The sequence below is a fragment of the Cynocephalus volans genome, chromosome 7, assembly GCF_027409185.1.
Source record: "Cynocephalus volans isolate mCynVol1 chromosome 7, mCynVol1.pri, whole genome shotgun sequence".
NCBI lineage: Eukaryota > Metazoa > Chordata > Mammalia > Dermoptera > Cynocephalidae > Cynocephalus > Cynocephalus volans.
Window position 1 is genome coordinate 88,375,049 of NC_084466.1, and position 15,036 is coordinate 88,390,084.

At 45.9% G+C, this 15,036-nt stretch overlaps 1 protein-coding gene across 2 annotated transcripts; it reads left to right on the top strand.

The window, feature by feature from the left end:
- The first annotated feature begins 4,963 nt into the window (after window positions 1-4,963).
- On the top strand, window positions 4,964-14,222 carry GJB6 (gap junction protein beta 6). Of its 2 annotated transcripts, XM_063102715.1 has the most exons (3): window positions 4,964-5,079; window positions 6,898-7,075; window positions 13,057-14,222. In XM_063102715.1, exon 3 carries the CDS (start codon window positions 13,072-13,074, stop codon window positions 13,855-13,857), a length of 786 nt encoding a protein of 261 aa, XP_062958785.1. In that variant the 5' UTR covers window positions 4,964-5,079; window positions 6,898-7,075; window positions 13,057-13,071; the 3' UTR covers window positions 13,858-14,222. The 2 variants fall into 2 exon arrangements, with proteins under 2 accessions (XP_062958785.1, XP_062958786.1); XM_063102716.1 differs by lacking the exon at window positions 6,898-7,075.
- The last annotated feature ends 814 nt before the right edge of the window (window positions 14,223-15,036 follow it).

The following is a 15,036-nucleotide window of genomic DNA, read 5'->3' on the forward strand; positions in this document are numbered from 1 at the left end:
TTGCCAAATACCATGTTCTAATTATTTTATTCCCTCTTTATTTACTAGCTGGGATACTTCACTAAACAGAAATGTTCCCTCCTCAGCCATTTATGATTACCCTGAGGAACACTTCATATAGAAAAGACAGGATAAATGCCTGACTCTTCCCTTCTACCTACTAGTCTTAGAAAAATGAATTGTTTCCCTATCATCTTCCAAGAGACTGAGAGTTTGTTTGCTTTTATTTCATTGTCATTATGATTTTTCGTGGTGGTAAGACTAAGATTCTTTCTCTTATTTGCATTTTTGTTCTGCCAGTGGATTTTGTTCTTTCTTGTGTATTTGTGGTCATGATTATCATTTTTCAGATTCCAGATGGAGGGCTTCCCTGAGGATTTCTTGTAGGGCTGGTCATGTGGTGGTGAACTCCTGCAGTTTTTTTGTTTGTCAGGAAAATACACTATTTCTCCCTCATTTCTGAAGGATAGCCTTGCTGGGTATAGTATTTTTGCCTGGCAGTTTTTTTCTTTTAGTATTTTCAATATATCATCCCATTTTCTTCTGGCCTATAGAGTTTCTGTTGAAAACTCTGCTGTTAGTCTGATAGGGAATCCCTTATAGGTGACTTGACACTTTTCTCTCGCTTCTTTTAGGGTTCTTTCTTTGTCTATTAGCTTTGCCAGTTTGACTTTAATGTGTCTTTCAGAGTATCTTTTTGGTTTGAATATGTTTGGGGATCTTTGAGCCTCCTGGATCTGAAGGTCCATGTCTCTCCCTATACTTGGGAAATTTTCCATTATTTCATTGAATAAGTTTTCCATGCCTTTCCCTTTCTCCTTCCCTCCTGGAACACCCATGATTTGAATGTTGTGTGCTTAAGGTTATCTGCTACCTCTCTTAGACTTTCTTCATTTAAAAAATTTTTTTCCCTTTTTTTTTGTCCACCTGGGTTATTTTGATAAGACTATTTTGAAGATCAGAAATTCTTTCTTCTTTTTGTTCTAGCCTGCTGCTTAAGCTCTCAGTTGTGTTTTTTTATTTCACTGAGTGAGTATTTCAGTTCCATGAGTTCTGCTACATTCTTTTTAAAGGTATTAATCTCTTTGTAAATTTCCTCCTTCATATCCTGTATTTTTTTTTTCTCATTTCATTATGCTGTCTAACTGAGTCTTCTTGTATATCTCAGTAAATTTCCTTAAGATTGCTGCTCGGAATTCCTTTTCAGTCATTTCAAGGTTTCCTGCTCTACAGGGTCTGGAACTTGAGAATTACTGTATTCCTTTGGTGGTATCATATTTTCTTGGATTTTCATATTTCTCTACGTTGATGTCTGGTCATCTGGTAGAGCAGTTGCTGCTTCTATTACTCTGGAGTGGGCTTTGAGGAGAGAGACGTCCTCTTCTTTTTCTGGTCTCCACTGGTGACTCTCCTTGTATCAATGCAGTCGAGTATCTGGGGGGCCACCTGTATGGTTGCTGCGGCTACTGCTATGCTTGCAAGCTGCTTTTGTGGTAGCATTGGCTGTGGCAGTGGCTGTAGGCCACCCATGCAGAAGTGTTTTCAGTGTGCTCCTTGCCTGCTTCTGGGTGGGGGGTGCTTCCCTCAGCTCCTGCCTAGGACCCTGGGCATGCTCCTTGCCTCCTTCCAGGTGGTGGGTACTTCCCTCCAACAAATACTTTTTCAGTGTATTCGTTCATTCAACAAACACTTGCCAACCCCCCGGAATATGGTATGTCAAGCTGGCACTAGTGCTTGCACAGTGCTTCAAGGTGCTGGACAGTGCCAGTCATCGCTCCTGCCTGCCAGGAGCCACAGTTAAGTGTGAAGACAGACAGTGAGCTGCGAGCTCACAGCATCAAGCAGCAAAAGCTCCAATGAAAGGAGCCACAGCTCCTGAGAGAAATGGCAGATTCCAGGGTTGGGGCTGAGAATATACAAGATGAGCCTGGAACTTCTGAATGCCAAAAAGAAAGTGTCACACACACACACAAAATGATGGGTGTGCATCAAAGGGAAACAGGAGCCAAATGAAACAGCTCACTATGGCTAAAGCAGAAACAATGTGAACAAAATAAAGAAGGTAATATTGGATTATAATCCAAAGCATGAAATAAATATCCATGACTCCATAGTGATATTAACAAATTATTAAATAACTGAATAAATTGGAAGAAGGGATGAATCTCATGTGCATAAGAATGACAGATGATTCTGTAGCTACTTCACCCTCAGGAAGCGGAGCATCACTCCCCACGTGTATTAATCTATTTCTGTTGCTTATAACAAAATATATGGCACTGGGTACTTTTTAAGAAAACAAAATTAATAGCTTACAGTTTCAGAGGCTGGGAAGCCCAAAGTCCAGGGAACACACATCTGGTGAGGGTATTCCTTGGTGGTGGCTTTACAGCAATGCAGGGGTCTCACAAAGCAGAAAACGGTGGAGCAGAGAGAGGGAGACTCTTACGTGCTCTCCTTTTAAAGGCCTCAGAACCATGCCCCTGACCACCATTATTAATCACTACAGCATGTTCCTACAATCTAATCACCTCTACAAGGCCCTACCTTTCAATTATCATAATAGGATTTCCCACCCTCTCAGTGCTGTCACAGTGGGGGCCAAGTTTCCAGTACCTGGAACTTTGCGGGACACAATTTAAGCTTCAATGAGTTTGAGGGAGACGTTCAATCCACAGCATCACCCCTTACGTGTGAGCTGTGCAGAGTGACTTCCTTCCAAAGAGCACATGGGGGGGCGGGAGAGTCACCTGATAGTGGAGACACCTGACAGACACTACCTCAGCCAGGTTTTCACACTTAGCATCAACAATGACAAGTCATGTTGATCATAGATGTGCTTTGACATAAGATGATGGAATGTCTCTTTACTTCTGTGGTCTTCCTCTCAAGACACATAACCCCCATCTAATCATGAGAAAAACATCAAACCCACTTGAGGGACATTCTACTAATTACAACATAGGCTTTTTTCGTTGAATGAATAAACAAATGTTGGTTTTTATTTCAAAGGTGCACACACTAGCCTCCCTTGCACATGTCCAGGATCATGTCGGTTAAAAGGCAGAGTCCCAGTGCTATTTCCAGGTTGGACTGAAAAAGCTGAGCAATCCTACGTGGCTCCCTCCGGGAGAAGGTGCACTGGCGGCCACGTGGAGGAAGGGGCAGAGCCTCTTCTGTTCCTTATCTGAAGCACAAGAGGCCACCCAGAGAAGTTACAGATTTTCAGAAGAGCCTCCCTCCTATTGTCCCTTCAGATCTCCTGATATTGCAGAGGGAGGTGTACACTTCATACATTTTGTGCTGATTAAATGTTTGGCCTCAGAATTCACCATTAAGATGCAGAGAGAAGATGTTAATCAAATGAATTTCGTGTCACCAATTACAATCAGGACTATTTATAAACCTTTTGTTTTCAGAATGTCTTAATGCTGTTAAGTGGACAGCAGGGCTGTAATCATCTCCTGAATGTTTTTTTTCCATGTTTGGCACACGAAATCAAGCAATCCAGTCACCACACTGGATGCCCTAGCGATTGGATATTTTTGGCATAAAATGTTTAATTAACTAAATTTTCAGTTTTCAAATGAACTGAAGTCCATAAGTTCTGTATAGTCCACATTTAATTTCTGCCGCAACAAGACCATCTGGTGAGAAGGGGAAATTGAATGATGGGGTTAAATGTGAAGAAACAAATGACAAAATGAAAAGCCATCACCAAGGGGGTACTATAAATAATCTGAACATGAAAGAGGTATTTTTGCACTGTCGAAATGGTTCCTTTTGTGGACACCTGAGCAAATCCAACCCATTCTCTGTGACTTTATTGGTGTGAAAATTCTATCCTGTATGGGTCCTAGAACAACTTCCACTGGTCCAGAATGTAAATGCTTAGACGCAGTATTGCATGGAGCCAGCTGCAGGAGTGAGAGCATGGCATGCTTTAGGAAAAGCAAAAGCTATTTCTAGCATTATCTGCTATGCTGGTTCAGCTTTGCCGAGAAACACACAAATGCTCACGGCCCAGCATCCACTTACTATGTGCAAAGTAGTTTACCCAGTACTATAGGAATGCCAAAAAAGAAAAAGAAACAAACAAAAAACCCTTTTAAGGCTTAAACTGTTTATGATCCCCAAAGCAGTTTACAGCATGCTTAGAAAACTAAAGTTATTTTACTGTGCAAACAGATGAGCCCGGCTGGAGTGCTCGCTTGGGAGCGAGCTGGAGACGCGGCTGGAGGTGCGCGTGGTCGGGCCGCAGGGCAGGAGAGGCGCAGCCCGAGGCTGAGGGCAAAGGGCACAGCCAGGCAGCGCGGCCGTCCAGCGAAGACCCTGAAGAGGTTCCGTGACCCTCCACCCTGGGTTCGAGGCCATCCCAGGGCCACCCCGAAGTTTTTAATTCTCTGAGCGCCTCATTCTCCTCAAATGAAATATTCTGGGAGGTAGCTTTCTGTAAGTCTTGGCTCAACTTCCACGACCTTGACGAGACATCTCAGGAACCCCATTAATCTCGTTTAGGTGGGGCTCATTTAATTACCAGCCCCTTTTGTGGAGGAGGCAAGTAACGCAACTGTTGTCTGGTGTGGGACAGGTCTGAACCCGTGAAGCCGGCGCCCCCGCTCCCCACGCCCGGTGCAGGCCCGAGGAAGGCCGCCGCGCTTCCCCGGAGGACGCTTCACAGGACGGAGGTAACTGAGAAGGACTCGCGGAACCGCTCGAAGTGCTCGGTGATTAACGAAGGGCCTCCAGGCGGCTCCAGGCGAGGGCCGAGCGCGGGCACCGGCGTGCGGGGAAAGAGGGCGCCGTGTCGCGGCGGAGACGCGGCCCGCCCCCAGCGCTGCGCCCGGAAACGCGGCCCGCCCCGCGCCCCGCGCCCCACGCCCCGGAGAGGGGACCCCGCGCCCTGCGCCCGGGCCGTAGCCGCGCGCTCGCCTCCCGCGCCCGCCCGAGCCGCGTCAGGGCAGAGGCGGGGTGGGGCGCAGTTAAAAGGCGCGGCCGGTGGGAACGGGCCTTCGCCCGAAGCCGGACGGAGAAGCTGCCGCCGCCGCGGAGCCGCCGAGCCCCGGAGCCCCGGAGCAGGTGAGCGGGCGCGCGGCGGCGCCATCCCGAGGGGAGGAATTGCCCCCGAGAGGGCGAGCGCGGGAGCTCGGCGGCCAGGGTCGCCCCTGTCGAGCGCGGGAGGCCGGGGAACGCGGGGGGACCGGCTTAACCTCGGCCCAGCAGGTCCCCCTTTGACTGGTACATCAGGTTTCATACGCGCATCACATCGTGTGCGTGAGTGGCCGCGTGGAGCCCGCGCCCCTTTCCCCCATTGCCTTCGCTGTGTTTTGGGTTTTCTCGCTTTTGTGGGTCACCGACGCGTCCCGCCTGGATTGGGGGAGAGGAAAAGGCAGGTCGACGGATGGGCGTTTAAGTTCAGCCAAAGCCCGCGACTTGGGAGAACCGACCAGTGTGGGCTGCATGATGTGGCTCCGGGGAACTCGTGAAATGCAGATGACGGCAGTGGGACAGCAGCGATTAAAAGCACTTGGTGACACATCTTAGTTAAAAGGTGCAGGCACCAGAAGGTACTCCCCGTCGGGTGAAGGAGACTAGCCCCAGATGTCGCCGGCATCCTGGGGCCTGTTGACTGGGCTGGCCTCCCTCCCCGGGGTGAGCGTCCTTGCACACAGCGATGGACGCCCGGAAAGGCTAGGGACCCGCCGCCACGGCGGGGGACACCTGGCCCAGTGACCTCAGCGTCCCCAGGTGGAAGCTTACGGTCGGTTAGTGCCTGGCTGAACTTAACAGTGCCCCACAGTTCCTTTCCCTCAAACAGACCATGCGTCGTAACCGTTCTCTTGGCCCAGTTGTAACAAAAGCTCACCAGGGTGCTGGAAGAAAACGTCCTGCCCTCTGCAGTTGCCCTAAAATTGCAGGAGGCCGCTCAGCACTGCTCCTGTGGAGCGCTTTGTCCGCTGTTTGGATGGGGCAGTCTCCGGGGGTGATTGAACCCTGCCAAGAGGGGGAGGTTGGGAAGAGAGAGCACCGGCCTAGCCTGTTACCCGACTGGGGGGTGTAAAGGGTGCCCCATTGACATCACCGCAGGGAACGAACCCTGGAAGACGGTAGTCAGACCACCTGTCCCCCTTGTTTTAAAGCAAATTCTGACACAGGTAATGACTTTATTCTCTTCTGAATTATAAGAGAGTTAGGAACGAAAGAACTACAGAAGGTCTGGCTAAGGAATTGCAGTAGGGGAAAAGGAACATTCTAGCTTGCATGTTCCCACAATGCATCTTTGATTGAATTTGAATATTCCAGGAGCTATAGGTAGTTAGTATACATTAGTGAAAATGTTAAATAGAATAAAATTCTAGCAAAATAATTTTCAAGCCAAACTTCTTGTCCACAAGGGCATAACCCTTTCGATGGCTACGTGATCATTTTGCATTTCTGTTTTACCCCCTTGATCCATGAGGGTGGAACCCCCCAGAGGGCCTTCTCCATTTTTATTCCCAGGGTCACTTAAGTTTAGTTGAACTTAAAATGTTTGGAAAGGACACAGGTTTGCTCGAATGAACAGACACTGCTAACAAGATCCAGAGATGAGAAGTTGAACTTAATGAAATTATTTTCTTAGATCTTTACATTCTTAAATGGAGTAAGAAACATATGTAAATCTATGAGTTGTCCATTTTTATATTAGACTCCATAGACAGGAAAAAAATGTCATTTTTATTGAGTTAATTTTGAAGTATATGAATCCTAAATCCATCATTATCACTAGTCGTTACTTTGAAAGGACAGTTGCTGAAGTTGTGTGTCATTAAATTTAAAAATCAGCTATCGGTTGTCAACAGACAGGTGGGGGAGGAGTTAAAGGAATGTGGCCACAACTACATTTTTCCTCGACAGGTGACATCGTCGCTGTTATCCAGAAACAGATATTTCAGCAAAGATTTCCATTGGTGTCGTCAGCGTGCACTGCTGCCTTCCAGGCAGTCAGCGGTGCAGGAGGAGAAAGTCTGAAGCCCTGGCAGAGGGTCCCTGCCTCACCCTCCATTGCTGATACGCCAGGAGCCTTAGGAATAAGGTCAGATTTGCTGGTTTTGCTCTGACATTGTTTTCCTTTTATGTATACAGGCTCCTCAGCTATCCAGAGCTAACATGGAAATTTTTGGGAGTGTGCTCTGTCCTCAGACCTACTGAACGACTTTGAAAGGATTGTTTAAAGGGGAACAGAACTATCTAGAAAAAGAAAAATACTTCCCATCTCTTGGTGTATAATGAGGGCTAACACTGTGGTTTTTAGGACTTCAGTTTTGGTCTGTCATCAGTGAAACTAGAACAGTATTGTTAAACTAGTTGTGATTCAATTTTTAAATAAGTTTTAAAACAATCAAGAAATTACATTACTGTAGTAGAACTCTAATAGGCCTGAATTATTGGAATTGTAAAAGGAAAAAACAATCGCTCTTCACAGTACTGTGTGTACCCTCAGAAATAAGGTCAGTGGTTTACTTGTTTTTAGAGCTAAATATTTTGGACTGGAGCTTGTGGCTGGAGTTATTCACTAAGATTAGATAAACGAGGGTACTTCAAAAAGAATTAAAAAACAATACAAATTTTTCCATGACCTTTTCAAAGACCCCTCATACCACAAAACCAAGTACAATTTACCTTTTCAAGTTTAAATGTAACCACGTTCTTATAAATTGAAGACTACAGAAGCTAAGCATATTTTTTCTTTCCTTTAAAGAAAGCCAGAAAGGTGCCAGTTAAAATAACCCTCTCTGGTTTATACAGAAAGAGTTAATATTTTACTTTTTATTGAAAAAGCTTCTCCCACAGGCTTCAGCCCTCCTGAAGCATGAAAAGGAGGTACTTTATTTACTTCAGTTGCAAAGGGTTCCAGTGGATACAGTTTTTTGGAAAGTAATTTGAAATTAGCGACAGTTTCCCAAAGAGTATTTGGCCTTCAAATCCTCTCTAACCAAAGTGTTTGGGGTCACATGCTTCTGCACAGAGAGGCCAGGGGCTGGGGTTTTCTTTGCCTGCACCCTTTCATTTGGGCCCCTCTGTCTGTTTTCACACCGGCCCCGGACGGGTTGGGGCAGGAGGAGCCAGTGGAGCCAAGTGGCCTCGTAAAACTTGCTGAATCTTCCACGTTTGGCCACCTCCACCCTCCCACAGTTCCTTGAGTGCAGAGGAGTCTCCCAAGGGCAGCCAGTCCTTGCCAGTTTGGGGGCCTCACCCTGGCCTGCCCCCTGGTACTTGAGAGGTGAGCTCTCCTTTCCTGCTGTTGGCCTGCAGAGAATGGTGTGCAGGACAGACACCCAGGTCTTCGGTGGGAAGCTCCTCAGTGATGAGGTGGACTAGGTCGAGTTGAAAGAGAAGCTTTCACAGTTGGGAGCGTTGGCTCGGATGCACTGCGTGCCACTCAGGGCCAGGGCGAGTTACGGAGAGAGTGGAAGCGGCCCTCCTTTCGGATCTTTTCTGCTGTGATAAATAACACGGCCTTTGTCCCTCTTGCAGGGGATACTTTAAATCAGGTGATTTGCTTCTAGCCTGATTGTCTTGAGTGACCAGTAGGCGAGGCATGCTTGTATTTGGGTTTAATCTCATTTTTCCGAGTGACCCAGGTGCCTCATTTCCTTTTCTTCCTTTAAAGGCACAGGTAAATTGCTTATTTTTAGTATCAACATCAATAAGCATTGTGAAATAGGTGATTTTCTGTTCAGTTTTGCTACTTTGATATAAGAGTCTTCAGAGTGTAGTTTGGGGACCCAGAAAAACCAAAAGAAACAGAGAAAGCTACCCTGTCTTAACTATCCCTGCTTTTGAAGAGGGATGGCGTTGCAGAGGTCAGGATCCTGCTTCTAGAAAGCTGGGACCAGTATTCTTCTGGAGAAATTGTGACCTTTCAACCTCTTCTATGACTTCAGCCTCATTCGGGCCAAGTCAAGATATCAAAGATGGAACAGGCGGCCACGGGTATGCTGTTGCTCTGACAGCCTCCACGAAGGAGAACGTACAGAGAAAACAGCTGCCTTTCCTCTGGGGGAGTTTACGTTCCACGCACTTTTGAAGCGTTTGAGAAAATGTGGACTTTTCATTCGATAAATAAAAACCTTGCTGATTGGGCATTTAATTGACCAAACTTCAATGGCAGACGTTCTCAAGAGACGGACATGCAGATACAGCTGTGAGGGAGGGAGGGGTAGGCTTCTGGCAGCTTAGATTTTAAAGCAACAGAAAGATGGAAGATGTCTCAGATCATCACACACGAGTGGAGTGGCCCAAACTGTGAACAAACACAGTGTCAGCAAAAGAGTAGGGATGTGAAAAAGAAAGAAAATAAGATACTTGAGCTCTACATACAAAAAAGGGGTGAGCACAATTCTTGGATCAGACAACATAGTTTTAATTGATAACAAATAAAAGGCAGAAGTTCTTATTTTACTTTCCCTACTTTGTCAATGATAAGTTATTCTCGATACTACTTGTAAAAACATGAGAGGCGTGGGACTAGAGCCCACCTTCTAGGAAATAGTTCTAGGCTCCATTCCCGGCAGAACTGAGAAATTTGCAGATGGGATGAGAAGTTTTTCCCATGTTCTATAAACTTAATTGTCTTTTTTGTTGTTGTTAAAGTATTTTCATTTCCAATTATGGTAAAATATACATAACATGAAATTTGCCATCTTCACCATTTTTAAGTGATCAGTAGTAAGCACATTCACGTTGGTGTGCAGCCTTCTCCAGGACTTCTGTCTTCCAGAACGGAAACTCTGTGTCCATTAAACAACGGCTCCCCGTTTCCCCTCTCCCAGCCCCCAGCAACCACCGTTGTGCTTTTCATGTCTATGATTGTGACGACTCTAGTACCTCGTGTAAGGGGAAATTACATAATATTTGCCTTTTTGTGACTGGTTTATTTCACTTAATGTTCTCAAGGTTCATCCATGTTGTAACATGTGTCAGAACTTCCTCCCTTTTTTAAGGCTGAATAATATTCTATTTTATATACATACCACATTTTGTTCATCTGTCAATGGAACTTGGTTGCTTCCACCTTTGGGCTGTTATGTGTAATCCTCCTATGAACGTGAATGTACAAATATTTGTTTGAGACCTTGCTTTCAATTCTTTTCGGTATATACCCAGAAGTGGGACTGCTGGATCATATGATAATTCTATTTTTAATATTTTGAGGATTTCCATAGGAAATCAGAATATTATTATTCAGAATGAAAGACGGACCCAATGCCTGGAGAAGGACAAATACCCAGATTTTTTTCAAAGTAAGAGAAAGTTTACATATACGGACTGGGGAACTTTCTGTTGAGCCCCTAGCAAAATTTTAAAACGGCATCATCAAATTTGTTTTTAAGACTTTGGTAATAATAACCATGACAATGGCAATGACTCGGAGTATCTTAGTATCCAATGATACTTGTAGACACCTCTTATACCATCCGTAAGTTAGCTGTACTTTCATGGTTCATTTAATAACTATACCGTAACATTTTACTTAAGGAATGTCGGGATTGCTTGTAAGGAATATCCTTGTAAGCAGGATATCAGTGCCATGGCACAAGGCTGGGTCAGAGAAACTCAGGCTTTGGCTGTGTGGGGAGAACAGAGTGCCTGGCTCCCTGGCAGCCTGTCCAGAGTGTCGTGCCCATTTCACACTTCAACAAAGACACTGGCCCGATGGGGCACATCTACAGGGGATCCCCCCTTCTCGAGCATTCACTTATGGAATTCTACCCCACTTTCTTTTTAATTTAAAAATTAATATGCCTCCCTAAACTCTAGGCTAAGTTAAACCTTAATTTGATTTTTCACACGTGAGCTGCAATGTGAGATTTCAGCTCAATTTTTTGGATTTAAGAATCCAAATGTTCTTATAATCTGTTTTTAAACTTTTCATACTCTGTGGTATTTGAACAAGTTTTAGATTTATAAACATGGGGTCCTTTACTTTTTTTCTGGGCAGTGGAATTGGAATAGACCAGTTTGCACTAAAATCTTCAGCTGAAGCCGGAAATGTTTCTGCTGGGCCCCTCAGTCCCAGCTCCCGCCTCCTTGAGCGCAGAGCCCGGGAGCCTGTGGGAGTCTGAGGCTGCTGGTTTGTCAGTGAAGGGCTGATAGTTGACATCGACTTACTGATTATTCAGAAGGAAAGGATATGGAATCTGTGACAGTCCTGGGCTCTACTCTTGGTTAACCTGTCCTCAGTGGCTTCACTGATCAGGCACAAGTGTCGGTGCTGACGGGCACCCGCCGAGCCCCCGCCACCTGCCGTTCTCTTCTTATTAAGACGTTATGTTCTCCCTCCTGCAGAGCCGTGGCCTAGCATCCTCCCCAACTCCACAGGACAGGAGCATGCCTCCACCTCAGTCCTGAACCACGCCAGCCCTGGGTCTGTGTTGTGACCAACGTCTGCATACGGTAGACACTCAGCAAGTGCTGATGAAGGCGTGGGAACTGTTGTGAGATGGCTCTGGTGATATGGTGAAGGAGACGAGCTTTCCCACTGCTGGGCTCTGTGGCTTTGGCAGGAGGCCAAGGCAGGGGGAGAAACCCTTTGAACCATGCTGTGGGCATTTCTAGCTTTACCTGCCTGCACTCCCCCTGCCCCTTTGGTTCAGATGGGTGGTGGCACTCGCTTCCTTAGGCCTAAACCTAGTGTCTTTCTGAGACAAACGTGGCATCTAAAAGCCAACCAAGGACAAAAAAACAAACTAACATGGAAGTTGGACTTTTATGATATCAGACAGCTGACTTTAAGTCTATAAAAGATCCTGCTTCAGGGCACCGCAGTGGCACCCCATTCCCAGGCTGAGTGCCCCTGGAAGGGGTGAGGCTGCCTGCATTTTCCCAGCTGCTTCCGAGAGCAGCTAACGTGCTGCAGAGGGGCGGGTCTGTGGCTAAGACTGCAGGACCCCGGGGTGGGGGGGTGGCCTGAGAGGGGAGGGCTGACCAGTGTCCCTTGCGCATTCAGGGACAAGAAAGTCTAAGACGAGTGGACAGAGGGGCAGTGGTGACTCCCTCATCCCCTGACAGTATGTGAAAAATGGTGTGAGAATGTTTTTCTGAGGAGAAGGTCTTTCACTTTCTGAAGATTCTCAAAGGGTTCATGATTCATCCTTTTTGAGAAGAAGAGTGCTGACCGATGCTTTAGTCTTCTGTGATGATGTAGGATAAGAAGACAGCTGTTTGAACTGCAGCAAGTTTCTGTAGATGTAGAGCAGTCTGTTCCCTCAGGAAGTTAAGTCGGTGCACTACAGGGGTGGGGTCCCGGGGGGCAGCAGCGCTGGTCCCCTGTGTCTTGGCCCCTGGTGTGAATGGACCTGCTGGTGAGGAAAGGCCAACACTGTGCTGGTTGACAGCAGAGAACAAGGGAGCAATTTTTGTAAAAGCTCATGATTTCTTTTGGAAGATGCTCTTTCAGTAGTTGACAGTATTAGATTTCCTAAGAACACATGATTACGGCAATTGATGTTATTCAATCTAGAAAATAATATAAATATATTATATAATATTATATAAATTTATAAGTAAACTAATAAATATTTGGTTTATTTTTTCTCTTATTAGTCTGCTGGGTAAACCAAATTATGTCATTCTAATGAATGATTTTTTTTGATAAGCCATTTAATGAATAAAATCTGCTGTGGAAGCTCTGTTACCCCTGGGTAAAACCAAACTGATGTGATGTATATCTACATAGTGATTAAAAGGAGCTTGAAAATGAACATGCTTACCTGTGCTCCTGCTATCAGGCCAACAGCACCCTTATATATAATCTGAATTTGGATGAATAAAAATGATCTAAACACCCCCCTCCCCCCAAAAAGGTTATTTCTGGTCAGAAACATTAGAATGTTTTTAGAGTAGGCATTTCTTATCAGAAAACCTCCTACTAGCAGACGAGGGCAGTGAAGCTATAAAATATCACAGCCTACTTTAAGAGAAACTTGCTTGAGTCTGTAACACCACTGTCCCACTTTGCCAATCCAAAGGAACTGGCCACTCATCCACCTTTGCTCATGTTTGTCTGTTTAGGAGTACACCAGCACCATGAACTGGGACACTCTGCACACTTTCCTTGGGGGTGTGAACAAGCACTCCACCAGCATCGGGAAGGTGTGGATCACGGTCATCTTTATCTTTCGGGTCATGATCCTCGTGGTGGCAGCCCAGGAAGTGTGGGGTGATGAACAGGAAGACTTCGTCTGCAACACTCTGCAACCTGGGTGCAAAAATGTGTGCTACGACCACTTTTTCCCGGTGTCTCACATCCGGCTGTGGGCCCTGCAGCTGATCTTCGTCTCCACACCTGCACTGCTAGTGGCCATGCACGTGGCCTACTACAGGCATGAAACTGCCCGCAAGTTCAGGCGTGGAGAGAAGAGGAATGAATTCAAAGACATTGAGGACATTAAAAAGCAGAAGGTTCGGATAGAGGGGTCTCTGTGGTGGACGTACACCAGCAGCATCTTTTTCCGTATCATCTTTGAAGCATCCTTCATGTACGTGTTTTACTTCCTTTACAATGGGTACCACCTGCCCTGGGTGCTGAAATGTGGGATTGACCCCTGCCCCAATCTTGTTGACTGCTTTATTTCCAGACCAACTGAGAAAACCGTGTTTACTGTTTTTATGATTTCTGCATCTGTGATTTGCATGCTGCTTAATGTGGCTGAGTTGTGCTACCTGCTGCTGAAAGTATGTTTTAGGAGATCAAAAAGGGCACAGATGCAAAGAAATCACCCCAACCATGCCCTGAAAGAGAGTAAGCAGAACGAAATGAATGAGCTGATTTCAGACAGTGGGCAAAATGCAACCACAGGCTTTCCAGGTTAAACGTCTCAAGGTAAAATGCAGCTGAATCATAACAAAACATTTGTCTTCCCTGGAAGGCAAGGCCAACCTGAAAATCCCCTCTCTAGGCTGAAGAGCTAGTCTTTATAAATGACTCTCATAACAAATAGACACTTGAGTTAACTTTGTGTAGAATACTTGTGCAGCTCATATGGTCCATCTCTGAAAACACAAGACTGGCTGACAACTGAGCCTTGAATTCGCTTTAACATGTTTCTTTTATGTGGACTGTCTGACATGGTGGTATTTCCTGAACACTTATGTAACCGTTGTTGATAAAGAACATTTATCTAGAAATTGATACTTTTATTAGTAAAAGATATTTTTATAGGATTGAATGTTTTAGTTCTGACTTTGAATTTATGTAAAGTATTTTTATAATGACTGGTCTTCTTTACCTGGAAAAACATATGATGTTAGTTTTAGAATTATAGTGTAGTATCTAGGTTTTAAACTCACAGTGGGTCTATCTTAATTGTAAATATTGTTTTGCATTCTCTGTTGACAAACTTGTGGACTGTCATGATGTGCTTAAGGTGGAAAGCATCCGCTGCACAATACATTTTTACTGCTTTCTGAGTGAAGACGGAGCTGTATGGAACTGGGAGGCGTTCTTTAACTAGCCTACCTGCCAGTCACTGTGAACTGGCACGTGAGTGTGATCACCTCAATAAAGCTCAGCCTCATTGCTTAAACTGCCCCGTGCACTGTGGGTTTCTGTTCCACCCAGCATCTTGCTGCCACCCCTAGAGGTGTGATGAGTCGATTAGGTTACTGTTGCCCAGGACTTCAGTGGGGATTATTGTCTCCTCACACCAACCGAGCAGAGGTTCAGGTTAGCAGCCTGCCAGGTCTTCACCTTGGAGAGGGGAGGACACCAGGGAAATGTCCTCTGGGACGGTTCAGCTGGGATAGAGAGGAGGCAAGGGAGGTCTTAAGCAGCCCTCAGACAAAGCTTGCCTCAGTGGGCTCAGATCTGAGTTTTTCAGTCCATAGTGACTGAGAAAAGCACCTACAGCGACGCCGCCATGGATGGGGAAACCTCTTCCACCAGGGATTTCCAGATTGAACACAGATGCCTTTGGTGTGGGTGAGTCAGGTGCAGAGTGGTCACTCCTGGGAGTGCTGATACGCACGGGGACGCAGCCTCCATGCGAAGGG

Bases quoted from the DNA above. Each gene is read 5' to 3' on its own strand.
- GJB6 (XM_063102715.1), top strand. From the start codon at position 13,072: ATGAACTGGGACACTCTGCACACTTTCCTTGGGGGTGTGAACAAGCAC.